This window comes from Takifugu rubripes, chromosome 21, assembly GCF_901000725.2.
Source record: "Takifugu rubripes chromosome 21, fTakRub1.2, whole genome shotgun sequence".
Classification (NCBI taxonomy): domain Eukaryota; kingdom Metazoa; phylum Chordata; class Actinopteri; order Tetraodontiformes; family Tetraodontidae; genus Takifugu; species Takifugu rubripes.
Window position 1 is genome coordinate 13,981,647 of NC_042305.1, and position 25,670 is coordinate 14,007,316.

At 45.2% G+C, this 25,670-nt stretch overlaps 2 protein-coding genes across 8 annotated transcripts; both read right to left on the reverse strand.

Moving 5' to 3' along the window:
* Positions 1-1,309: 1,309 nt before the first annotated feature.
* On the reverse strand, positions 1,310-9,645 carry plekha2 (pleckstrin homology domain containing A2). Its single transcript, XM_011615779.2, has 12 exons — positions 9,376-9,645; positions 7,566-7,726; positions 7,365-7,421; positions 6,898-6,946; positions 6,690-6,787; positions 5,652-5,783; positions 5,361-5,450; positions 5,203-5,271; positions 5,032-5,102; positions 3,868-3,931; positions 3,018-3,095; positions 1,310-2,937 (listed from the first exon to the last, which is right to left on the reverse strand). The coding sequence occupies exons 2-12, from the start codon at positions 7,704-7,706 to the stop codon at positions 2,485-2,487; spliced, it is 1,302 nt and encodes a 433-aa protein (XP_011614081.1). The 5' UTR covers positions 7,707-7,726; positions 9,376-9,645; the 3' UTR covers positions 1,310-2,484.
* Positions 9,646-12,139: 2,494 nt separating this feature from the next.
* On the reverse strand, positions 12,140-24,904 carry LOC497088 (transforming acidic coiled-coil containing protein 1). 7 transcript variants are annotated; one of them, NM_001011704.2, is given in 15 exon segments: positions 13,292-13,360; positions 13,450-13,570; positions 13,660-13,766; positions 14,100-14,260; positions 14,343-14,386; positions 14,464-14,540; positions 14,613-14,744; positions 15,353-15,399; positions 15,753-15,834; positions 15,926-16,051; positions 17,052-17,127; positions 17,214-17,601; positions 18,924-19,012; positions 19,110-19,250; positions 19,882-20,204. In NM_001011704.2, coding segments are annotated over 15 exon segments (1,764 nt in total). In that variant the 5' UTR covers positions 19,986-20,204.
* Between the last annotated feature and the right edge of the window lie 766 nt (positions 24,905-25,670).

Consider the following 25,670-nt stretch of genomic DNA (forward strand, 5'->3'; position numbering starts at 1 on the left):
ACAAACAAACCAACGAACAAACAGACGAAGCGAAGGGTTCTGTTCAGCTGAAACATTAGACACGTGTTTGATAACAGTATAATCAGCTGTAACTTGCTTGTATTAAAGAATCAAATGAATCAGGATCAAATCAAATCAAACAGGATCTCACCTTCACCCTCCCCCCTATCTTTTTATCAGTGTGAATTTTAAAATTGAGCTTGGTTGTAGTTTTATTTTATTATAAAAAAGATTCTGATACTATATCTGTATTACTGTTGCTGCATTTATCAGCAATGAGCATTTTAAACTAAATTCATTCTGGCCTACAGTTCATCGACTGTGGATTTCTAATTTGTATGATCAGCATTTTTTCCAGATGCAGCTGAATGATGCTCAAAATGCCACATTAACTATGAATTATGATGTTTGTATTGAATTGTTTTGTAGAAAATGGGGTTTTGATATTGCATTGCGTAACATCCCGGCGCTCACAGGCGAAATCAGCGTTTGTAGCGCCCCCTGGTGGCCGCCATCAGCAAACAGCAATAATCAAGATATCGATAGAACCCGGTCAAAGTGTGACAAAGGACACCACGTAGTCTTCGTCATCACAAGCAACAAATTGTTCAGCCAGATATCTTGTTTCTAAGGGCTGCGAAGGAGGAGAAGAGCAGACTGGTGCAGAACCATCCATGTGGGAATATTAACATTTAAAGGGAGCGCGTCTGCCCTCAGAGGTGCCCATCACTCACAGGCGTCAAAGTGAAGTGTGATGTGACCTTTACAGAACGTCTGTTCAGAATCAACCTGGAAGGCTGACAGCGTTTTCAGCACTTTATCTCTGCAGTTTCTCAGTCTGTGCACACGTTCGTACTAACGCAGCCACAAGAAACCCACCAAAAGAGATGATTGCAGATGTTACAGGATGGCTGGACGAAGCCACAGGCAAACTTTGACCACCACCGGCAAGGTCATATATTTCCACTTGGGTTTCTCTCGGTGCCTTGAGGAGCTCTAATGGGGAGAAACCTGATTTCAGCACGGCTGACATTTCACAGGCTCTCAGGGCTCTTCTACCTATGTGACACATTAAACTCTTCAGTTGACTTTATTCCTCAGAGGGAAGAGATGGAAGAAGGCTGAAGATGGGACAAAGTTTTAGGCGCTTTACCTCACAGACCTTTGAAAATGGACGTGCAAAACGCTCCACTTGACACAGCCCAGCGTCCATGTGCTTAAGCTGACAGGATAAAAGGCCAAATGTGTTGGATGTGACCTTCTGAGTGTCAGGCAGTCGGACATTTTTGCAAGGAAAAACAAATAAACATTCCAAAAACACTTAAACTTTTAATGCTATCACTTGAAGAAAATTCAGTTAGTTTGTGCTTCCTTTGTATGCAAAATGTAGACTTCCGGCCATGAAATGGCCAAATGAAAACAGCCGTTCAAAACTAACAAAATATTAAATAGAAGGGGGCGGAAAAAAAAATCAATCACGTACAAGAAAACTGACTTTATGTGCAGACGAGCACAGTCAGAAAAAGAAACAGAAACAACTGTGGTACCACATCAGTGAAGCGTTGAGGGGAACCTGAGACGGGCTGCAACTGCTGATGTAACAACACATGAAACATCATCTCAGAGGAAGCTTTTTTGTCCAAAAAAAAATAAAAACGTAAAAAAAAAAAAAGCAAAAGCAAAGTGCCGATTTGCAGTTATATTAACCAAAAAGTGGCACCTTTCCCCTGTACTGCGACAAGTAAATCACATTTGCAAGTGCTGGAAGTACATTCTGCTAACAAGTACCATCTGAACGTGGCGTGCTGCTGTGGCTGCATCTGAAAAGGCCAATTGATCTTAAAGCCAAACGTCTAAAAAAAAAGCTCCTGTGTTAAATATAGTGCAACCGCATGAAAGCTGCTGATGAGCGCATCGTCTCGTTACACAGGATCCTTCAGTCTGCTGTACCTCTTTCATGGCACTTTCCCTCAAAGGCAGATCAAGTGTTAAATGCATGTTATTATTATTAAAGGCAAGTCATTGTGAGGTTGGTTTTTTTTTCTAAACGTGGGAGGAACACTGCTGGGCTCAGAACGAAGCAAAATGAGCGTGCATTTGCTAAAATACACACAAAATCTGTGAAGTTTGAATACTTAAAATAGAGGCCAGAGCGGCATCTGATGACTGATAAAAAGAGAGCCGAGTGCAACGGATTGAAAGCATGTGCCTTGATTTAGCTGCTAGAACAAATAATAATGAGATTATTCAAGTTTTCGGAGGAAGTTACGCTAAAAAACAATCCTTCGCCCTTTTTCACAGTCCTGATAATAAACACTGTGCTCCTCACTCTTCTCTCTCCGGCTCCGGTACCCTTCCGACACCAGCCAGGGCCTGAGTCTGGTGTGGCGGCATCGAGGCGGATGATTGCAGCGTCACCTCATGGGCAGGAGAGATCATTAGATCTAGTCACATTCATCTCAACGCAGGTGCCAACATGCCGAGCTACACGTCTGTGGTGCGGATGCTGTCGTCATCCAGACTGAAGGGGAAGCTGCAGCTGCTCGGAGGCTGGGGCTGCGAGCGGTGCCTCCGGCGCCCGCAGGCCGCGTCCCCTGACGCCGCCACGATCCCGAGGCTGCTGGCCGAAGACGCCGGAGGAGCGCTGGGGCAAGGGGTCGGGGTGGAGAGGGAGTTTGAAGAGGAGGAGGTGGAGGAGGAGGTGGAGGACGAGGAGAGCGAGGGCTGGGTGTGAACGGAGCTGAACGCGTTGTCTTCGTCGTCCACGTCCAGCACGGAGGTCTCGCTCGGCGGGACGGGCATCCAGGGCTGCCAGCCCGCGGACACAGAGCAGGACTTGATCAGCTGGGGCCTGCGCTCGTTGCTCTGGCGAGCGTGGGACACCGAGGAAGAGTTATGAGTTCGGTAGAGAGAAGGGGCGGATTTGAATGAAAAAGCCTGCAAAGGGAGAGACAGGACACATCAGCAATGCTTAACGTATCACAGGTTCCCCGGGAAAGAGACAAAACACGGTTTACCTTTGGAGGACCTCTGAACTCCTGGATCTTAACATCAATATCCCTGATCCAGCCATGCATCTCCTCTGGGGAGTCCGTCTGTTAGGAAAACTCATATTCAGCATCTGTGGCTCACAACACCAACATTCACCCATCTACAGTATAATGAGCTCTTCACATCCTGTCCCAGGTGGCTCAACCTCAGCTCATGTCCAGTGGGAGTTATAATAATAATAATAATAATAATAACCCAGAAATACAACCAGTATTAGAACCCCCCAAACATGAGGGTAAATGTAATCAAGCAGCAAAGAAGTGCAGTTGACAATAGTATTCAAAATCCAAACTTGACTCCACAAGTCACCAATACTGTGACCCTAAAGGATTGTGGGAAATGTAGTTGTTAAAAAACCCACACATTTTCTTTACATAATGTAAAGGTAAATGGAGCAAATCACCATAAAAGTATTACATAATTATTATTTATGAATCAGTAATCATAAAATCCTAAGTAAAGTTTTCTCTTTTTCTCCTATTTTTGTTTCAGCTTCACCTTTTTTTTAAAAAAACATGCCTGCACAAAAATAAAACCGCATGCTCTCACAAGCTTCCACCAAGTACTTCCCATTTGATCTGAGTGTGTCTGTCAGCTGTTCTCCCAGGAGAGGGGTCAAGAGTGAGATAATGCTGTTGTTATGGTAACAGATGGCTGCCTAGGAATTACAAAAACAAGCTTTGCATGGCTCTATAAGGTCCTTTGCAGCACTTCAGCAGCAGAGCGTATACTAACAACAACCGTGGACGGATACACCTGGAAAAACAGAGGCAGGCTGACGGTAAATATGTTTCTGAATGAAAGACGGGTTTTTACCTGAATGTAGAAGGTTCTGAAACTTGTGATGATCTCAAACAGGTTGTCTCTCAGGAGCAGATCTCTGACGGTCACAGTAACAGAAATAATTGAATTTCTCTGTCCAGGTTATGTTCTTGTCCTAACTTACAGGTTATCACACACATATTTTGACCATAAGGTGCATCAACACTAAATTCATTGGACAGACTCATGCACAGTTTATTCAATTTCAAAAATTAAGCCATTTAATGTGCAGAAAGGATCCAGAACCAGGGTAAAAGGGGCATCAAATGATCAAATTAAACAGTTGTTCAATGTGAAATTGTTATTATAATTACTCTGATAAATCTAAATCTATTAAATTAGTGATTAAGTTAATTATTAAATTAATCTATTCACAGAACTCAGTTCATCCTTTAGTTCTAGTAATGATTCTTTCCAGAAATAATAAATTCTCCTGATATCCATCTGTTGCTGGCTCCAATTTTCTTCCTCAATTAAATCAATAATCAGCTAAATAATCGGTGTCAATATTTGCGCTAACATGAGGACCTTGACGGTGATCAATCATGAGATGGGCTCAGATGGAGTTGAGCTCATCAGTCAACAGGTGCCCCACGTTGGCCCATTTTCTCCATCACCATCAGCTTCAGAGTCCAGTAACATGAAGGCTGGTGAGAATGAGCTCGATTTGCTATAAATGGGGTGTTGTGACAGGGGTCGCAGATCTGTTTTTTCCTTTGGCACAGCTGCTTTATGCATGAGTGGGTCTCCCTGCTGCCACAGCAGGCTGGTCTGGTGGCAGTAGGTCTAAATACGTGATCATCCATGCAGAGAAGTCTGCTCCTTTCACTGGAGGGCTCAGAGACTGTTCTGAGGTGTTCAGGCTAACAGAGGCGAGTGTCTGCTCAAAGAACTTTGATGATGAGCGAACAAAAGGACCCGCCATCACACGATCAGTACAAGTGGGCGCATCGTGTCAGGAAACAGTGTGGATCACCTTTTTTTTTGATCCATCACTATCAGACCTCCCTTAATCTTGTGCAAAGTTTGTGTAGACACTTCTTGTTTCTTAACTGGGTGTAGTCACATTTTCCCCCGTTTAAAACACACGCTTTAGCCTGGGCTATTGTTGGTACTAGACAGCACGGCGGTAGGTTTAGTCACTCGCGCTTGACTCACCCGGACTTGACGAGACATTCGTGGACCTTCTGTATGTCTCTCAGCGGAATAGATCGGAGCGGCTCCTTATCCTGGGACACAAGTTTGGACGATTCAGATGCGGCCAGATGTGAAAAGACTACAGCCAAAAAAAAAAGGAAACACGTGGCGGGCAGGGGGGGGGGTTCTCACCATGTCAGACTTGTAATAACTGACTGCATTGTCATCCAAAGTGAAAAACCTCCTCTTCCAACTTTTCCTCTGAAAGTTACGTAAATAAAAACACGCATGTTACTTCCACTCCGCTATTATCCTCGCTTTTGATCGGCTACAACCAGCTGTGTACTCACCACATTTCCCTGTTTGACGCAGTAGCTGCACCTCAGCACGCCCGGCCTATTGCCCTTCCTGTCTCTCCCTTCTGGTTCTTCAGTGTCATTCTGAAAGGTTTCGTCATAACTGTCAGTGTTCTCACCCCAACGCACAAAACCACAAGCTTCAAATATGTCACTGCACCACAAGGAAGCAGGTTGAACAGCATGCTGCACTGCCTTATTAAAGTTAGCGATGACAATGCCTTTTCACACAAATATAACTGACTCTTCTTATCACTGTAGTAACCACAGCTTCCTCCTGATTACCTGAATAGGAGTGTGAACCACCACGCCACCGATGATCTCCGTCTTGTAGGCCTGCTGTCGCTTCCTTCCTTGGGCGTCACTGATCACTGCGGCCACATCTGTCCGTGGGGATGCAGGACCGGCCTTGGGGACCTGCCGACACAGCACCAGGGAGCAACTTAGCATATCAGTAACAAGCGAAGCCGAGCGGTTGTGCTTTTATGCCCACTGGGAGTCGATGTTGTGCAGAATCTTGTGTATTTGTTTGAGGGCTTCATAAATCAGTGAGGATTTAAACATTTCAGGATCCAAAAACATCTATAGAGCCAAAGAAGCAGATGTTCTAAACAGTGAAACATGAGAAAAATAACATCCGGAGTTCTAGAGTAGAGAAGCATTTGGTTTCAACATTTAAGAGTTGGCCTTTTAAGGCAGAGTAAATCACAACGCTCAAAGACAAATCCTTAATGAAACGTAATTTACTACTGCAGACTGAGGTCTGATAAAGAAAGAGCTCATATAGGGGCCGTGTTGCATCTAAAATGTGTCCATCCGCCAGTATATCTCACGTCAAAATGTAGAAATGAAGTAAAATTCAGTGCATATTGGAAGCAAACTGACTTGGAATTTGCTTCCGCTCAATAAGTACCATTATGCTAATCTAACAGGGAAGTTTGTCATCTGACCTCTGCTCAAAAAAAAAAAATGGGGCACATATCAAAATTTTAAAAAGGCACAAATGCAGCATATATACCATAACGTACCGTTATCTACAGCTGCTGCCAAGTAAAAATAATATCAACATCATCTGCCCTGACACAAGAAAACAAATATAAACTCCATGAAAAGTTCATCAGTTAATTCACGCGGCCGATTCTCAGCCGCTCTATCAAAGAGGAAGTAAAAGAGAGAGTGAACGGTGCTGCTTCCTGTTTTAGTTTGCAGGTGAGAGAAAAAGCAATCGCCGTCACATGGGCCCACGATGTGTGTGTGTGTGTGTGTGTGTGTGTGTGTGTGTGTGTGTGTGTGTGTGTGTGTGTGTGTGTGTGTGTAACTCACGGTGATCTTGCTGGCCTTGTTGAGAGCAGCCACCCAGTCCCTCATGTCCGTCACATCATTCGCCTGGAGGAAGTAGCGCCGGGAGACGGCATTGATGACTGCAAAAAAAACAGACCTCGGTGCCATGAATATCTGCCCTAACTACATGCTCTAGTTGTATCACAAGCGCGAGTGATTGTCTGCCACTTCAGCTTCCTGAAAAACTCACCGAAGCAGAACTCGACCTTGGGCTTCTGCTTCACCGTTGCTTCGCTCACCTGAAAACGGTGGGGTGGAAAGGAGAAAAGAAGAGGGACATGAGAAAGAAAAGAGAAGATGGAGACTAAAGGCCAAAAGGAGACCAGAAGACAGTCGACAAAAGGACGGAGGAAATATTTCATATCTATGACGTGTGTCTGGCTGTGGGGAGGAGCTGTCAGCCTTTCAGCTCAGGGAGTCATTATCTGAAGTCAGTTCAGCGAGTGCACTGACATCTGGAAAACCTCTGCACGTCACAGTTAACTAGGCATTACAGCGATTTTGGTGTATCCTGCTGTATCTGTGCTCCCGACTGGCCTCTGTGTGTGTGTGTGTGTGTGTGTGTGTGTGTGTGTGTGTGTGTGTGTGTGTGTGCGTGTGTGTGTGTGTGTGTGTGTGTGTTCTAGCGTGGTTCACAGGCCTCTGCATGAGGTTTACCTTTGAGATGTAAGTCAGCTTCAGGCTGCCAACAGAACTGGCTCCGCTGGGCAGATTCTGCGTGCAGAAACACAAACACTTAATCGTCACTGGCTCAGAGTCCAAGGTTATGTGGGCGCTATTGGTCAATTTCACTTCCTCTTGGTTTTTTTTGGAGGGGGGGGCTTTCAGTGTGTGCAAGTTCATGTAAGTGTGGAGCACCTGAGGGTTGTCCATGTACCACAGCAGGGCATTTCCCTGCGTGTCCAAGATAAAGTATCGTCTCTGGAAGCGGCAGCTGTTCTCCTTCTCCTCGATGTCCAAAAAGCCGCATATACGGTTCAGCCGGTCCACGTACGGCATGCTGAAGCTATCACATATCACTGGGAAAGACAGACAGACTCTTCAGTCAGCTGCACGCTGAGGCAGGAAGAGGAGAAAGAGTCATAACACAGACAGACGGACGGACACGGAGGATAAACCATCATTCATTTATTACTCAAACACACACGTACACACAAGCTGATGCATATGTGCAGAAAGAGAGGAAGAAAGATCCCAGCTCATACTCAGCAGTTTTTCATGTGACATGATTGAGGCTGAGCAGCAAACCCCGAAGCCCGAGGCAGAGCGAAGGCCTCCACCGCAGCCAGAAATTACAGACTGCGCTTAGGATCTGCACACACGCACATTTCCACTGGCCAGAGAGGAGAGACGGAGGAGGGGGACGTGTATGTGAATCACCCAGCCGCTGTCCCACAATCGTTGAGCTCGGGGGGGGGGGGGGGATTTGGTGCTCAGAGGTGTCAAACTCTTGTTGAACGTGGACACGGGGCTCAACGCTGAACTGAGTTGGAATTACTTAAAGTTTCCCCAAGACCAGTCAGAAAAACCCAACGGGAGAGCTCAGAAGAACAGAAAGATGCGGCGATGTGGCCAGCGTCGAGCTCCTGACCGCGTTTTACTACTGAAACATGTCGGGCTCGCTGAAAGTCATCAGCCGACCCCGTACGGGTCGGATGTCAGCACAGAGAACAATATCACTCAACAATAACACTCGGAAACAGTTGTGCTTCATCCAACTAGATAAAAGTGACCTCAATAAGCTGGTTGCAGTTAGAAACCAAGAGTTGAACTCATCAGAAACAAGATTTAAACCACTCTGCAGTGGAAAAAATGCAATATGAACCAGTGGAAAAGCGCCCGAAGCACAGGTTTGCACGCACTTCCTTGTATTCTGTTCACTCAGAGCACCTAAATAAGAGTAAAAGAATAACTGAGGGTTCTCTCCAAAACAGACCCCCACCTGCACCTTTGGTTCTGGTCAAACTGAAGCTTCATGGCTCCTAAACTTCCATGACTCTGCCTGCAGGAACTCTGTGAGGTAAAGCCACAAAACCAAAACAGTTTGAAACTTTAGTCTGGCTAGATAAGTCATCAACGCTGACCACTATCATTAATAAACAGAAATCACATATACTCCAGTTCAGCACAGCATTTATGCACGTTTGTGTCTATTTTATAATGACAAAATGTCTCTGCCTGAAGGTAACAGACTCTGAATACAGCAGGGAGAGTTCTTCTATTTTTTTTATACTCAGTCATGAAGAGGTGGTCGTAAAGGTCCAAATATTTACTGTTTGAAAAAGTAGGCAAAAAAAAAAGTTCGCCTGGAACCCGAGGATGGGAGTCAGAAGCGGGCTGGATGCGTTCCGGGGCTGCAGCAGGGAACTTTCCCATTGTTCTGCAGCAACAGCTGGATATTCCAACTATGTCACCACAGCAGCAGCAACAGCTGTGCACGCGCGGGCCTCCGCGACGCGTTGGCCTCGCGACGTTAACGCGGGGTTTTGTGCCACCATTAAAATGAGTCAGCGACACCTGACGAGGCTCGGATGGCCCGCCACACCTACGGTTCCGACACGCACTTCCAGGACTGTCACACACACACACACACACACACACACACACACACACACACACACACACACACACACACACACACACACCGAAGCCCCGCGCCTGCACTTACCCGCGGCGGAGAGTCAGTGTGCGCCACGGCCAGCGCCCCGAACAGCCCCGAACAGCAGAGGACAGCGGCGGCCCCGGGGAAGAGCTCGCTGCATTGTTGATGAACTCCGAACAACTTTACCAATCGGCCCTCAGCAGCAGCGAAGCCGGCGCGTACGGCGCTGCGACACCCTCGCTTATTTGTTTGCGTGCTCAGATAACAGAAGAATTGTCTTTTTTTCCGGGTTGGACGTTTCGTTATTAGATTAAACCAGCCCCGGATGTGATCTATGCTCCGCTCAGCTCCGGCCGTGCTCTCCTCCTCCTCCTCCTCCTCCTCCTCCTCCTTTCTACTGCTGAAGTGCAACTTGACACAATTCAGCGTTTTAAAAGTGAACCGAATTATCAAAAGTCTTACTGACATGTCTCCTCAGGCGCAAAACCAATAAGAAGAATTAAGATTTGCTGCACAAATCCCAAACCCAAGGAAAGTTTTATACGTATTAAAAAAAGGACCCCGCTGAGAACCAACCAGAATTTATTAACTTCATGGACTGATTTAGAGCGATTGCAGTTTCGATATCTTCAAATTCTCTCTCTCTATATACATATATATATATATATAGAGAGAGAGAGAGAGAAGTCTATATATATATAACCATCTCCAGGGTTTTTACTATATATATATACTGTATATATATATATATATAGACTACACACGTATAGCTAGTTTCAGACATCTTTACTGAGCTATCAAATACCTGCATTTAGAGGAGTGACTGTAGTCTCTTGACTTGGTTGCCTGTTAAGAGGAAGTGGTTGCACGTCTTGTGGCCTTCCTGAGGGGGAGGCTTACCTCATCCAGTTCACATCTTGTGGCGAGCACGCAGGATTACTTTTATACAGTTGCACTCGGAGGCCCTGAACTTTCCACATGCCTCTCGTGATTTAGGTTTATTAATTTTACATCACTTTTCGCAAATGAGACATGAATATTAATGTATGGGTGTTGTCTGTGGCCTTTAAATGTCAGGGGTCACAAAAGTCGCACGTTCTAACCACACAAATACACAAAAATAAGGGTGTGATGCTATCTTTACTCACAAAAGCTGAGACGCACAAAAATTAATAACTCATGAAGACTGTTTTAAGTGCTAAAATGTCCATTATGGTTGTCTTTGCAATGATAGCCTAAAGGCGAATATTTTGGTGTTTAAGGTGCCATACGGTGCACAACTGTGCACTATCCATTGAGCACATCAGCTACACACACCCAGAACACACCATTCAGTTCCAATATGTAATTGCCAGTGCACATTAAGTCACCACAAACACCTTCACAGCTTTACATTAGTTGACAGTGAACGCACCGCTACAGAAACTGAGCTTATTCGTGACAGTTGAGAAAAAGAAAAAAAAAAAGAATGATGAGTTAAAGGCGTTGAATAGAAGCTGGTGTTTATGGGACACAGGAGCAAACGTCGCACGTTTTCCATAGAACGTCAGCTATAAATCTCCGAGGCTTATGCTGACCATGATGATGAACCACTGCAGGCATTCACAGCTGCCGATAGGCCAGGCGCAACAGGAGGGCTGATGCCAGCAGGATGGGGCTGGGGGCCACAGCCCCCGCGCTGTTGCGGTGGTGGCTCCTGTGGGGGCCGTTGCAGTCGTCGGAGAAACAGCACTGCATCTTGGCCCCGGAGCTGCTGCCATGAGCCTTGTTGCAGAAATCCTTGTAGGTGCAGGACTTCATCACGGTGTCTGGAAGTGAACAGCAAGACGAGGAGCGCCAGGTCAGCTAAAGCTCAATAGCTATGATTAAATGGGTGTTGGTGCTCACTTAGAAACACATAGACCAAGGAAACAGATAGAGCTGAGCAGCACTTAGATGTTCAGCAGTCAGTGTGAGGCCCATTTGTGTGTGTGTGAGAGCGCTCTAGTGAGGCCAAGACTGCTCAAATCACACCGGAATGGGATTCTTTCCCAGGTGTGTGTTTACTCACTGGCTCCTATGATGGTGGAGCAGGCGTCAGCATATTGAGGGCACGAGGCGGAGCCCTGCCGGTTGCAGTCGTCCTCATTGGATGCCACGCAGGTGTGACATTTAAGGGCAAGGCCTTGACAGACAGAACAACAGAGCACACCTGAGGTGGAGTAATACCGGTTTCACATTCTCAAAGATGAAATTACGAGGTCTTTCTTCTAATGGTAAACATAGGCCATATCAACTATTCACCGACAACAGTTTGCACACGTTTCAGCACATATTTGATTTAAACTACAGGCTGAATTTATGCACCTATATCTAAAAAGTATTCGGCACCGATTCCCATAGAAAGGGCTGATTGTGCCGTGCTTGGTTGTGTTCTGCTTCCTTCATCCGTGCCCGCTCTGCTCCGTAATGACCCGGCGCTGGGATCGGTCTCAGAAAACTCACCGTGGCAGGCCAGCGAGATGAGCAGCAGGAGGGCGAGCTCGGTCTTCATTCCAGGCTGCTCGCTGTCGAAGTCCAGAGAAAGAGAGAGGATGACCTGGAGAGGACGGTCGGGCGGAGCTGGAAGCAGGGGTCTGAGGCGGTGGAGAGGCGTCTAAGGGGGAATTAAAGTCTTATCTCTGTAATCTGGATCTGTGCTGCACAGGCAGCACCCTGTGGACTTAAAGGGGTGAGCTTTAACAGGAAGACAGAGGAGCTATTAAGCTATCACAACAATTTAAACAACACCCAACCTGCAGAAGGAGAAATTATATTTACATTTATTTGGACAAAGTCACAATAAAGTATATTTATTCTATATGCCAATGCTAATGTTTATTTCTACATTACAAAAAAATACATGTGCAGGAGTGACAAAAAAAGAGAAGAAACAAGCATTAACAATGGCACACCAGAGGGTCTGTGAGGGTATTAGACCTTAAAACGGTTTTGAATGCAGCTGATTAACTTGGACTGACCAAATATATTCATGCACGCGTTCTAGAGTATATTAAAGTGAAGCAAACTGAAGTTTCCTGCTCAGACATTTTAGCTGTCGTATTTTTTTCCTCCGAACATATTTCCCAGACACAAAAATATCTACTGGTGTTTAATGAGTCTGTATTCTGTGAATCTGTGAAAATGAGTCAAATTTAGTACTGAAGTGACAGGTGAGAAAGCAAGTTTTTGACACAACGCATTTGCTTAAGGTTAACTAACTCATAAACAGAATAAAGATATACTGTTTCTTTCTTTTTCTTTTGCAAAACCTTCCCCCAGCGTGCCATATGGCGCGGTGGGGTTCACACTTTAGACTGTAGGATAAAGTTCTCTCGTGACAGAGTTTGTCAATAAATAGGACAAGACAATGTCACAAAGTTCCGATCAATGATTGTCAGCGTCACTGCTCCACATGGTGAAACCCCTGAGGATCACGGCTTCCCCGTGTGCAGATTCGGTTTAACCAGGCGTCATTCTGCCACACAAAATACCCCTGAGCTTGCGCTTCATCCATCTCCCTATTTTTCTCATGAACAAAGTTTTAACGCAAATAATTCCCCTCAGATCAAATGTTCCCTGTGCTTAACCGTAGCTCCGAACAAGGCCGGCCTGAACGATGTCATCCTGTTGGGAATTTAGCCGGTAAGCTGCTGGGAATTTAAAGTGAGTCACAATTGGGTCGTTGTTGTTCTCTGGCATGATGGGCCGGCGCTCTAGAGGTGCAGATGGCCTCACAGGGAGCAACAATGCAAACAAAACCATGTGACCGTGTGAGTCTAAACTCAAACTATGACTAGTATGTGCAGACTCCCCTCAGTCAGGGTCACAAATAGTGCAAATACATTTAACAGGAAGTTGCTATAGACATCAGGATATATACGTCAGTCTCAAAGCTAGAGGGGCGGTGGAGAGGAGAGCTCCACGACGTGGGTGATAGGAGGTGATTTCCTGGAAATGCCTCTCAGTTTATTTTTCCCATTTTAGCAATCAGCTCATCGCAGATCTTTGTGAGTTCCTCAATCTCTTGATTCTACGATGACACAAGAGAGGTGACAGGGTTACAAAACAGAACAGCAGTGTGTGTGAAAGCAGCCAAGAACCGCAGAGGGGTATTTTCACCTTGTGTTGCAGAGCCTGTTCCAGAGACTCGTTCTTCATCTGCTCCTTCCTCAGACTGGCAGTCAGCGCCGTGCTCTCTGAGCTGGCTTTGGAGCGCACTTGAGCAATCTCCTCATTGGCACTTCAAAATACAAGCAACGTGTGAAATCAACAGTCGTTCGAAACGTCAGGCCCCCGTTGAGGCAGATCTTTACTCAAGTATCTGCGTACTTGGTTAGTTTTTCCTCTGCGTGGAGCTTTAGTGTCTGATATCTCTGCTCCTCCTGCTTGATTCTGGCCAGATAGTCCTGGGCACACTTCTTCAGAACTTCCTCGTTCTGGAGGAGTAAAGACAAAAGACTCATCGCAATTTATCTGCTAGAAGGAGCTAAGTGATAGAGCAGCTTTGACCCTCTGTTTCTCTATCCTTGTTTACTTTCTGCTCTTTATTCTTTCATAGCTTTTTTGCTCATTTCTTTCTGGAGCTGTTGTTAAGTAAATTAAGTGTTTGATGTCACAGTTGGGGAAAGGAGAACTAGTCCAGGAAACTACAGGCCCTAATCACACCACACCTTCCAGCCTTACTGAGATCTTAATCCTCTTATATCTCTGTCTGATCACCTCAGCTCTTGACCCTTTTCACTGTACGATGAATGTGTTCCATTTCCTACCTTCTTGAAGCCCTCCAGGGTGCTCTTCATGTTTTCATAACGGCGGAACATGTCAGAGAGGGAGCGCTCCACCGAGTTCAGGTCCGCCAAGGCCGTTTGTTTCTCCGCGGTCACATCGTGCAAAGCCTTCTGGGACTTCAGGGTGTTGCGGTGTTCATCCTCTGAGAGGAGCGACGAGGAAGATGTTTATGCTCTCATGGTTCAAACCTCCCCAAATGCCCCCCCCCCCCAAGTTCTACTCACCAATCATTTGAGCAATTGTCTTCTCATATTCCTCAACGATCTTCCTGTGAGGAAACGTTCATTATTAGACTCTCATCAGACACAGACCATGGATGAAGCGAATCAGCGAGGTTTTTCCTACCTCATCTCACTGACTTCTTGTCTGCTGGCTTCAAACTTTACCTTCCAGTCATTGGCTTCCACCTCTTTTGTGATGATCTGGAGAGAGACATTCACTGAGGTGAAATCAAAGAAATCCCTTAAGCGAAGCAAAGATCTTGGACTCTGTACCTCCTCTCTAATGAGGGTGAGCACTGCCTGTTTTTCTGCCTCACTGATACAGATTGAATCCAGGACTTGACTTCCTGTTTTCACCCCTTCACTGCCCGTGGACATGTTCTTCAGTTTGCACGTGTCCTCATACTGCTGAGCAAAAAGATTCAATTTCAAGATTCAACTTGGTATATTCTAACACAATTTAAGACACGCTTATTAGTTACACACTAATATTAGATCGGTTTGGCAGATGTAAAGCCGTGTATTTGTTTTAGAACAAAAGTCGCTCAAAAGTCTGATTTATTTCAATGTTCTTTTTATCTCTTGCCCTGTTGCCATATACCCTCATTCCATCTTTCTGTCCTCTCTCATTGTCCTTTGAGGGATTATGACAGCCATATTCTAATCCCTATCATAAATCTGTTAATCCAGCTGTCATCTGAGTACATGAAGGTGATGGGAGACACCAACAGACAAACAACACAGTGCGGCTGCCTTATCAGATGTGATCATTGTGCAGGTTTTTTTTTTTGTAAAATTCAAATGCAAATTAAAAATGCACACTGAGTTGCCCCTCCCATGAGATTCTGAAAAATACATGACAGGAATAATAGGGTAAACACGTGTGAATATCTGTCGAAGATGTAGGCATTTCATCTGATCAGTGTTTCAGCCCCCTCTAGCGGCCAAATGGGTGATGTTGCTGAAGTCTTCAAACTGGAGAAAAGCCACAGTAAGTTGTGATCTCCACTTACCACAGAGCAACAGTCTGCATTGTCAGGTTTTGGTGTCACGTGGCAGTCTGGAACCCAAAACACCACAGTGTCATGTGCAAATTACAATAGCAATCCTAATAATTTAATCCAATTTACTCAGAGCACAACTGGTGTCATTAAATGGGCATAGAAATATTGTCCTGTTACTCTTACAAAGATCACATATGGTCAGCGGAGTCATACGTTCTGGGTGGAATGTGTGATAAAGTTAATAAATAACAGAATCGTTGCAATGCTAATAATTAACAGAGGTGCTGTCAGTACAGTACAGTCGGAAAACTGAACTATTTACTGCATTATTGTGTCTTGTTACCATGTGGCTCTCTGACCGGTACATGTGCAATATTAAAATAAATCTTCATGGTAGTTTTTTACCCACCGCTTTCTTCCTTTTCTGATCTGAGGCCGACGCTGCTGGCCAGCTTTTCTTCATCAGTGGCATGGTCCAAGTGGTGTTCATCCTTAAACAGCATCAAACTGACACATGAGCTCACTCTACTGAGCTACACAGTCTAATATTACGTCTTTCTGCCAGTGTTCAGATGCTCTCACCTTCCCATTCGGCTCCTTTTGCATTGGTTGGATCGGTTTCACTTTGCAGGAGTTCCTAAGAATGACAGTCATAATCATCATCAGTGAAAACACCAAAGCGACTGGCACGGCTGCATGTGTGTACATCTGGGCTGATAAGAAGAGAAAGCAGGGGAAGACAGAAATCCTCACAGACCTCACTGCTCTGTTTTGTTGTGTTTCCTGAGTTTGCATGCTCAGCTAAATGTACTGAATTAGGCAAAGCAAAAGCTGATTAATGGACGATTGCACAAAGCATCTGGGGGAATTACCCAGTTTCCTGTAAAACGTTCTGGCCGCTATGACTAAAATCCACAAAAGGAAAAAAAATGAGCTGAAAGTAATTAGCCGGCAGGCTGTGGAATGAGCAAGCTTCAGTTTATAAAGTTTTATGTGAGTTTGTCTTATAGAAACACGTACATACACTGCTGTACACATTTACTTACAACAGACTACAGAGGAAATGGACCTGCTCAGCAGTCCTGTTGCCACACAGAGCCCAACAATAAGTTCCAAAAAGTGGGGAAGACAAAGAAGAGGATGGGACATTATGTTAATTGCTATGTGAGTGTTGGGCTGTTTTTTGCTGGACAGGGTTTGATGTCTAAAATCCTGTTGTTCAGAATGAAAAGCCAAACAACAAAGATCAATCAGGACAGACAGAAATATCAACAGAAACTGAAGATCTTAATTTAAGTAAGAAATTTAAGCACTCAATTTAAGTATAGTTTTGGTGTGCAATATAATGGCAATTACTTTGAACACTGTTCATACTTATTACCTTTAATAATTCCAAAAAACATTAGGATTGATCAATGTTATTAAAACAGTAATGGTTGTTAGCTCATTTTAGGGGATGCAGAGACGACTCAGCCACAAGAGGACACTGTTTGACTTATAACCATTATTTTAGCCTGCCTTACAGGGACCTCAACCATATTAAAAGGCCTAAAAATAATTTAAAAAAATAACGTTGGCAAATACACCACTAGCTAAACAATACTACAATACTAATTCCTAAACATTAGTGATAATCTCTACAAAAGTACAAACAAATTAAAATAAATATTCCCCCAAATGTAAATCTGTAACACTAAATATTTCCTATGTATGAATGGACTGTGAAACTGAAGCAACACTGAATTAGTGAGAAAGAAGAGATAAACAAGAGGCACACATGACATCTGGATAAGGAGGAACAATGATTACTAACTAAAAGTTATAGTGACTCAGCCACAGACGGATGAACACTTTTAGGTTTAGGACTCACGTGATAATTGTGTTACTGGTCTCACAGGCGAGTCTTGTATTTGACAGCACAGTGTCGGAGGGCCTGTTGCCGTTGAGCAAATCAGGGTCAATGCAAGAGTCACGGTTGAGGATCGAGTTTGATTCCGGGCTGGAGTCAGAGGATGCTGGAGCCTCGTCGTCCACTTCAGCAGGGTCGGGCTTTTGCAGCGGGGAGACAATTGGCAGCGACGGGGGCCGGACGGCTTGAGACTTCGAGCCGAAGCGGGCATTGCTGCTTTGGGTCAAGTTAAGGTTCTGGTCCAAACAGAGGCCGTTACCATTAAGTGGAGATGCAGTGAGACTTTTCAGGGAGTCTTGACCTACTTCCTGGTTCAAGTTCAAGTGGTTTGTCACCCCCGGATGAAAATCTGTGAAAGTGGGAGAAGATGCGAGTCAGCTTCTGAATTTTAATACGGACAAACATCATTAAATATCTCAAAACAATTACATCTTTTTATCTCTTTTTTTTCTTTGGGAGATTTATATTTAATTTCCTGTTAGACTGCTGAAAATGGTTGCCGGCTTCCTCTTAGAATACCCCACATCCTGTGTCCTCATACATCCCATTAACAGCCAAAGCAGCAGGCCAGTTGCTGTTGAGTCACACTGCTGCCAAAACACAAGGCTCTCCACACACTCCCCCAAACACACCCACACACTGTAAACTACACCCAACGATTCATCCAAAAAACACTTCCGGTTTCTGCTCTGATTCTTCTTCACAATGTGAATCGACCTATTGTGGCTCCACAACATGTTCACGGCATCACAAAATTAAAGAGAGTGTATGAAGACTCCTGCTCAAAATCTCAAAATCAAGAGCGCTTACTCGCGCGGGCACACACACACACACACACACCCTTTAATGGCAGGGAACAAATATAGAAGAACCACACCCATGCAAAGTACCCGCAACCACGAGGCTGAGCAACAACCAACAAGGCCAGGCTCTATTACAGTCTCACAACTAAACGATAGAGGGGGAAAAAATCAGACAGAAAGGTCATGTGACTGAGACGAGAAGAGAAAGCAGATATCATGAAGGTAAACAAGAAACTATTTACAGTTTCAGTGGCGCAGAAAGTCATAGAGGTGTGTGTTATTGAGTCGATTTAGGCAAGAATATCAGTTTTTCAGCCATTTCTGGAACTACAAATGTAGTCATGACTGAATCAGCACAGACGTTATTTTGATCAAATGACATTGAATCTGTGGTATATATCAAAAACAGCCAGATACGTTTAATCTTCATACGTGTTTACGTCATGTGTATTACTGCTATAGCTGTGTACAACTACAACGATGTCATGACAACAGTAGTCCTAATCCAGACGATGCTGTTATGGTCAGAACAGATGACACTTCATGTGAAAGCAAGCCCGTGGGGATGGATGGGGGAGCCAGGGGCCACAGCAGGGGCCCCTTTGACAGTTTTAAACAGACTGGATTCATTTGCTGTCCTTGTAGCAGCTGAGCAACAGGCCTGTGCCAAACAGAGACCAAGAAGCTCATTAGAGTTTACGTTTGTGAGAGGCCCAAATGACGTCTCAATAAATTACCGGTAAAAGCAGGAGGAGGCCACCTGTCAGAGGGGATCAGAACAGTTCTGTCCAGTTAAAGCGTGGTATGGTGGCTATATTGAAAAACCCTGTAGAAACTGCCATTTCCACAAAGTATGTAGCCATCTCACCTGTATGATTGGAATTTTCCAGCTGTCCCAGCTGCTTTTCAACACCCGGGGACTCTTCTGGGGTGTCAAACGTCCCTTCGGAATCAGAACTGTGAAAACAACGGGAAAGAATTTACCAATGGGGGCCAATCTGAGCTGATCACTGTCGTCGATTGTTCTGCGCTGTAGCATCAATGTTCCAATCACCGGTCTTCTCGAAGCGCCACAACACACAAGACCTCTTCAGAGATGAGAAGAAGAAGAAGAAAACAAGCTGTTTTTCTTTTAGAGGAAGAGGAAGGGAGAGGGGAGGAAGCAGAGAATACAAGGCCACCTGCATCCTTTGGCCTTCAATAAAGGCAAACACACACACACACACACACACACACACATACACACAAACCAATTATGCACATTGACAAAACACACAGTCTGGGCCAGCTGTCTGGATACCCAAGGCAAATTTATTACAGAAAAAAGAGAAGAGAGGGTGCGTTTCTGTGTGTGTGTGGTCGTATCCCCCTTGAACACACATGAAGACAAACGTCCCAGTGATGCCATTTCTGACAGTTCTTTAGAACGCAGAAATGGACCGTAAAAAAAAAACACAAACATCTAAATCTGTGTGGGAAAGTCCACTCTCTCTCCCCCCGACAGCCCTTTCAAACGCACCCCAACACACAAGAAAAAGGGCCCAGACGGACCGGTCCACTGGCCCCGGTCCTCAAAAATAACAGGATGCTGCGTAGAAGGCAGAAACACGTTCAGGCATCGGAAAGAATCTGAGATTCTCTTGCAGCATCAGTGGATCGGGCTGCCTTTGTGTGTGTGTGCGTGTGTGTCCACCACCTGTCAGCATGACTCAGGGGTATCTGCAGTCATCACCCAAACAGCCCCCCCAGGCTCACGTCACCACCAGATCCACTCTTCCAACTATCACCCCAGTAAAGAAATAGCTGCTTTCATTCTGACGTCTTACTTGTCTCTGTCATCCTGGGACCTGGGGTGCCCCTCGTCCCCCGCACCCCCGATCACCGCCGACCACGTCCACTTGGCCCACTGCACCGGAGACAGCCAGGACATCCCTGCACCCTGAACCGCCACCTAAATATAGCCGTTAACTTCCTCCCCCTCTGTAGCAGTTTAGAACGTTGCCGTTAACAACAGTTTATCACGTCGGCCGTGTCTCAGGGACGGTGAATCCTGGAGGAGCAGCTGCCGATCGGTCGGATCTTCTCGCTCTCTCCTTCTCTTCTTCCTAGTCTCGCCTACTCGCGCAGCTTTCCCATACTGCTCTTCTGCGTGGCCGTTGCCTGCCCGAGGAAATAAAAAGGCAACTCACGCCGCCGCTGCTGCTTCCCTCTCCACAACACTGACTCACAAAGTGCAGATTACTGGAGCATCAGCAGTCACTCCTCTTTCTGCTCCTCTCCCTCCCTCCCTCCCTCCCTCCCTCCCCGTCCGCATGGATGACCAGCCCGTTTAGCACACCAGTGCTGGATTTTGGGAGGTTTCCTCTGCCCGCCCTGATTCTTTTAAAGTCTGCATTTTGTGTGTGTGTGTGTGGTAGGTTGGGGGGGGGGGGTTACAGGCAGTGCTTCCTGTTTTAAGAGGAAAAGTCTGGTTCCACAGTCAGACGACCAGATGTCTGCGCCTTCAAAAGACTTTCTGGAACTGCTTCTGTAAAAGCTACTTTAGAATCTCCGCTGAACCAAGCGTTATCTTTAATTGCTCTGTGTAAAACATCGCACACGTGACCGACCTGAAAAGTGTAGGCAGTGTGTCAAAGGTTAGAAGGCACGCTGAGTTATGAGCAGGTTGTTTATTTGACGTCTCTCACGGCCACTGTAATCCAGAGCTTCCCTGAAAAAGAGTTTTCTCAGGACTAATGACTCATTTAAGCCGTATGTTTCACTCTTAAGCTCATCGTGGTTGAGCACAACAGTGGCTCTGTTGTGAGGTTATAGATGTGGGTCAGGAAAATCAATACAAACCTAACGCCTTTTTGACTGTCATTTGGATTAAATCTTCTCTCTCTGACTCTCTCCCACACACACACACACACACATGTGCCACTGAGGCTGTTCATGGGAAGCTTATGTAACTTTAAGTCCCTGTGCTCACATTTGGACATCTCTCTCTCTGAAACACACACCAAAGGGTGTGAATTCTGCAGGAAAGACAGAACACGACTCGAGAGATTGGGAAGGCTGATCCTCAGGGAAAATGGCGAACGAGCAAACGTATTTGCACATTGAGGATTTGCGTGCCGGGGTTGTCCTCTACATGAGAGAAGTAAAAACCTCATCCCTCTGAGCTGGTGGGTGGTGCTGACGAACACAGGCACCATCACGCTCACAGACTGATGAGCACAGAGAAAGGGCCTCTGTTCCATCTGTGATAGCTGGACTGGAAACTGGAGCACGTTAGCGCAGCCGATGAAAAACGGCTTTAATGTGTGAGAGAGATGAGATAACGCAAAAACGTGAGTGATTTTAAAAGTGAGACCCAGGCGGATGTAGAGAACGTGAGGTGAAAAGCTCTCTTGTTGTTCTTAAGCATTCCTGGCATTTTCTACTTTCCCCTTTTTTTTGTTTCAGCCGGTACAGCTAAGAGGACAAACCCGTCTGTCTTGCAGGGAAGTTCATCTGCTAAAAACAAACAAATCCCCTAAAGGAGCAACCATCGAACAGACAGCCTGCGGTGCACACACTGTTTACCCTCCCACACCTTAGAGCTGTAAACTCAGCCCTGCACATACATTGAAAGCAGCCAACACATGTCTTTTATGGCCCCAGAGCAGCCGACGGAAAACAGAGAGGGAGGAAAATGAATAAGTGCTTATGTAATAGCCTCAAACCACAAATAGCACGCAGTGAACAGTGGTAACACAACACAAAGGGTCAGGATGTATGGGATGGAGACAGCAGCTTGGTACAGAGACCATCAGTTCTATTCTGCAGTACCATTAAATACAGTATAAAGACAGGAATTAAAATAGATCTGCAGATTTTAGAGCATGTTAGTGTGCCAATGCTTCACATGCTAATGCTTGGATAAAAACTAGCATTTGACTAAATGTCAGCTTTTGCTTTTCTTTTTCTTGACTGTTTTATACCTGTTGGGGTCATGGGGAGGGTGTTGGAGCAGATCCCAGCTGCCTGTAGCGAAGGCAGGGTACACCCCCGAATGAGTCGGCAGCTGATTGCAGGGCCATATGTGAGCATTTGTGGGTTTGGTGCCTTGCTCAAGGGTACCTACCCGCCTACATCAAGGTAGCCAATGTCAGCTTTCTACATAAGGTGAATTACTGATGGGGAGACAGAACTACAAGAATGGTTTTAATCATAATACTCTCTCAATCTCCTCCTATGGCAAATCTCTGTGACGTTAAGAGTTAAGCAAAATATACCTAATAGTTTTTATCTTGTACTCAAAATTTCACAAACTTTTGAAAAATGCTACTTAAACTAAAAGGCTGTTGTAATTGTTTGCAACTATATATTCTTCTACAAAATATGTGTAGAACTGCAGTACTGATAGAAAGTATATGTGCATAAAATTGTCTTTATTTTACAGACAGTTCGATTATTTAACCACAGAATACTTTTTACATTATTCTGTTATATAATGCAACGGTACTACATTCACAGTGCTCCACCTAGTGGCCATTAATTAAATCTCACCTCTGAAACGCTTTAGCCAAATAGACCGAAAAATACTTCACTCTAAGAAATAAAACTTCTTTTATATTTAACCGGATATCTTGTGTGGCAGCAATTTTGAAATGCACTGAATTCATACCCTGTAATACAATTCATTCTGTTTATCACAGCAGAGTGGTGCAATACGCAACTCCAATGATGTTTACTCTCCTTGGTTGATTAATGCGGCTCTGAGACAAAAGCCCTCAGAGGGAAAATATACAGAAACAGGCATTCATATGCTTTTGGAATACACAGCTGTGTTTAGATCCCTAAAGGGAGTTGAATCACTGTCTGAGCATATCGGATGACCTAACTGACAGTGGCGTAGTGAAACAGACGCTATTAGGAAACAAAAGATTAACGAGGGGGGGGGGGGTGTTGCCCATGAAGAGTCACGTACATGTACAGCTCCATGTGCACACATAATTTCCAGACAAATGTGCATATTGTGTACACACGAGTGCACAAAGCAAGCAGACACTTCCCCTACTGCTCTACTTTCACCATATTCCCACTTGTTCTATTCAGACTGGGCTTCACCTCCATCCAGAATGTCACCCTGTTAACATAAGAGGTATTGTGTAAGTTAGAGGCTTCGCTTTCCTGCTGGACGGCCTCATCGGTGTAGGCGTGTGCATAATTAAATGGGGCAATTTTGACTTCTTGCATCCACAATATTTAGAAATACAGATAGTCTTTTAGCCCACGCTGGGCTGAAATTTGCCACAGCAGGAAATGCAGGTCAGGCTCTTCCCACACCAGTAATTGTGAGGAGGTTTAAAAAACAGGAAGTCTGCCCTGCATCAAACATTGTTCCGGTTAAGACTTAAAATTTGTGCTTAAGCCAACGAAAATTAGACCAGATGCTGTGAACTCTAATCCCACCATGCTGGTAGGCTTCTCATTTTCCCACCGGGAGGACCCCCAACCCGACCCCCCAACCCCCGCCTACCCCGACAAGGGCCCATGTGCACAAGTCGACAGTAAGGTTGATGTGATCAGTGACTTGTTTTTGTTCCCCACAGTGAATGAACAAGACGCATCAGCATTAGCAAAAGTCTGCAGGTTTACTATTGTGTCCGTCACTGATTGGATCAGCAACATGTTTTAAACCTCACATGCGACTCACTTTCTACTGAGTTTGCACGATTTTCTCTCACTTTTGTTCCTTCTATGAATCGTCTGCTTCAGCCTGCGTCTCAAAGGAACCGCAGCTCCATCAGTGAGGTCACTGAAAACACCGTGATATTCAAAAATAGACCGACAGAATCGTCCACTGTCCTACAATGTTGAATTGCAGCAGCTAGAAATTGATCATCTCAGCTGAAAGGATCCTCTCTTTGTCAGGAAGGATTAAAGAAACCGAACAGGGATCAGAGCGAGAAAGTGCTTTTAAGCTCTGTCAAATGCCTTAAAATAACATTCCTTTTCTCTGCGAATACAAACTTGCACAAACGGAGGCGAAAGCTGGGTCACCACGGCGTTCAAAAATAAACTGCAGCTTGAATAATAAATAGACAAATTTAGACTAGGCCTCACTGTTTTATAATTAATAGCTCATTGCGGATTTATTTCTTTTAACAGACTGCAAACGCAGAGATGTTTAGCTGCTGCTAAAATACTCAAAACAGTGAAACAGAATTCTTGGAGGCTGACTTAATGTCAAGTGAACGACCTGATCAGCTGATGGTCGCTGAAGGCATTGGCTGCACAGCAATATCTCTCCCCTCTTTCCCTAGATTATCCTTATCTTATTCAAAGCTTGTCAGTAGAGGTTATGAGCAGTACAGCCCTGGAGACACACACACACGAGACGAGACCCACTTGTATAAGGCAGCTTTAAAGTCTTGAGGTTTCCAACCCCCTCTGCCATTCTCTGACACAGCACAGATCACCCGCACAAGACAACGCTACCAAAATAGACATCCTAAACACCCAGTCAGCTGTAAACAATAAAGCACCTCTTACATGCTGCTCTGTTTCCCCGGAGAGCTGACCAATCGCTTTCTGCTTTGGCTGAGGGAGCCCCCCATGGCAACAGCTGAGATGCTGTTTCGGGTTTATCCCAGTCGCTTCGTACCGAAGACCCTCTCACAAGTTTCACCTTTGCGTCTCCTTCTCCCAGCCCGGCTCGCCACCAGAGCCCCGCGCTGCGCTGCTTCTAATAGCGCATTTGTTATCATTTGAACATCCAGCCTCTCGTCTGCTCGCATGTATTTTTTTCCCCCCGTTGATGCTGTAGAATCCAAGAGGTTGGAAGTACAAGTGATCTCACGTGAATAGCTCCGCCAGTGTCCCGCCTCTTCGCTCCAATGTCTCTCTCTCACTCCTCCTGCACACACAGTTGGAGATTAAACAGGCAGTGTCTTCAAAAGAGGAGAGTGTGTGTGTGTGTGTGTGTGTGTGTGCGTGTGTGTGTGTGTAGTGGAGAACGTGTGTCACCGTGTCATGGGGGTATCTGGCAGGGAGAGGGTATTGTTCAAATGTGAAAGAGCCCCTTCTTTTGTTGGGCAGCTAAATTCCAGATCTCAGAACAGGGGGGAGGGATGGAAGATGATGGAGGGAGGGATGGTGGAAACACAGCCCCACTTGTTGTTTCCCAGTCCCACCTACCTGCTGGGACACCCCCTAAATAAGCCTTTAAACGATTTTTACATGACAATAAAGACCCAGACACGTTCATTTCTGACCACTCACAGTGAAATTTCAAAACATAGTGACAATAAAACTCGAAGGATATTACTAAAGACCCAACAACGACTGAAAAAAGCTACAATTGTGCTAAAATTATAGTAAATTCGGGACAATGATATCCGACGTCCCAATTTAGGCTTCCCAGTCATAGAAAAGGGATTGAAACAATGGAAGTGTTTCAAGTCAAAGTTAATGATATGACTACGATAATGAGATGTGGCCACAACACAAAAAAATAGCTTTTCATTGTAAAAAGTGCATTGAAACCATATAATCGCATGTCTAGTCAAAATGCCAATATTTTTTGTTACAAGCTAGTTACCTACTTGTTAGCATGTCAAGTCTACTCAACATCGTCGTCAGGTTA

Excerpts from the sequence above, each read along its gene's own strand:
- plekha2 (XM_011615779.2), bottom strand. The coding sequence starts at position 7,706 with ATGCCGTACGTGGACCGGCTGAACCGTATATGCGGCTTTTTGGACATC. Across the intron at positions 7,422-7,565 it reads GGTACATGGACAACCCTCAG|AATCTGCCCAGCGGAGCCAG; the intron begins GTGCTCCACACT and ends TTCTGCACGCAG. Across the intron at positions 3,932-5,031 it reads GAATGTCTCGTCAAGTCCGG|AGATCTGCTCCTGAGAGACA; the intron begins GTGAGTCAAGCG and ends TGTGACCGTCAG.
- LOC497088 (NM_001011706.2), bottom strand. The coding sequence starts at position 24,642 with ATGGGGGGCTCCCTCAGCCAAAGCAGAAAGCGATTGGTCAGCTCTCCG. Across the intron at positions 17,128-17,213 it reads ACCAGTAACACAATTATCAC|ATGTCATGTGTGCCTCTTGT; the intron begins GTGAGTCCTAAA and ends CTCCTTATCCAG. Across the intron at positions 13,361-13,449 it reads AACAGGCTCTGCAACACAAG|AATCAAGAGATTGAGGAACT; the intron begins GTGAAAATACCC and ends GTGTCATCGTAG.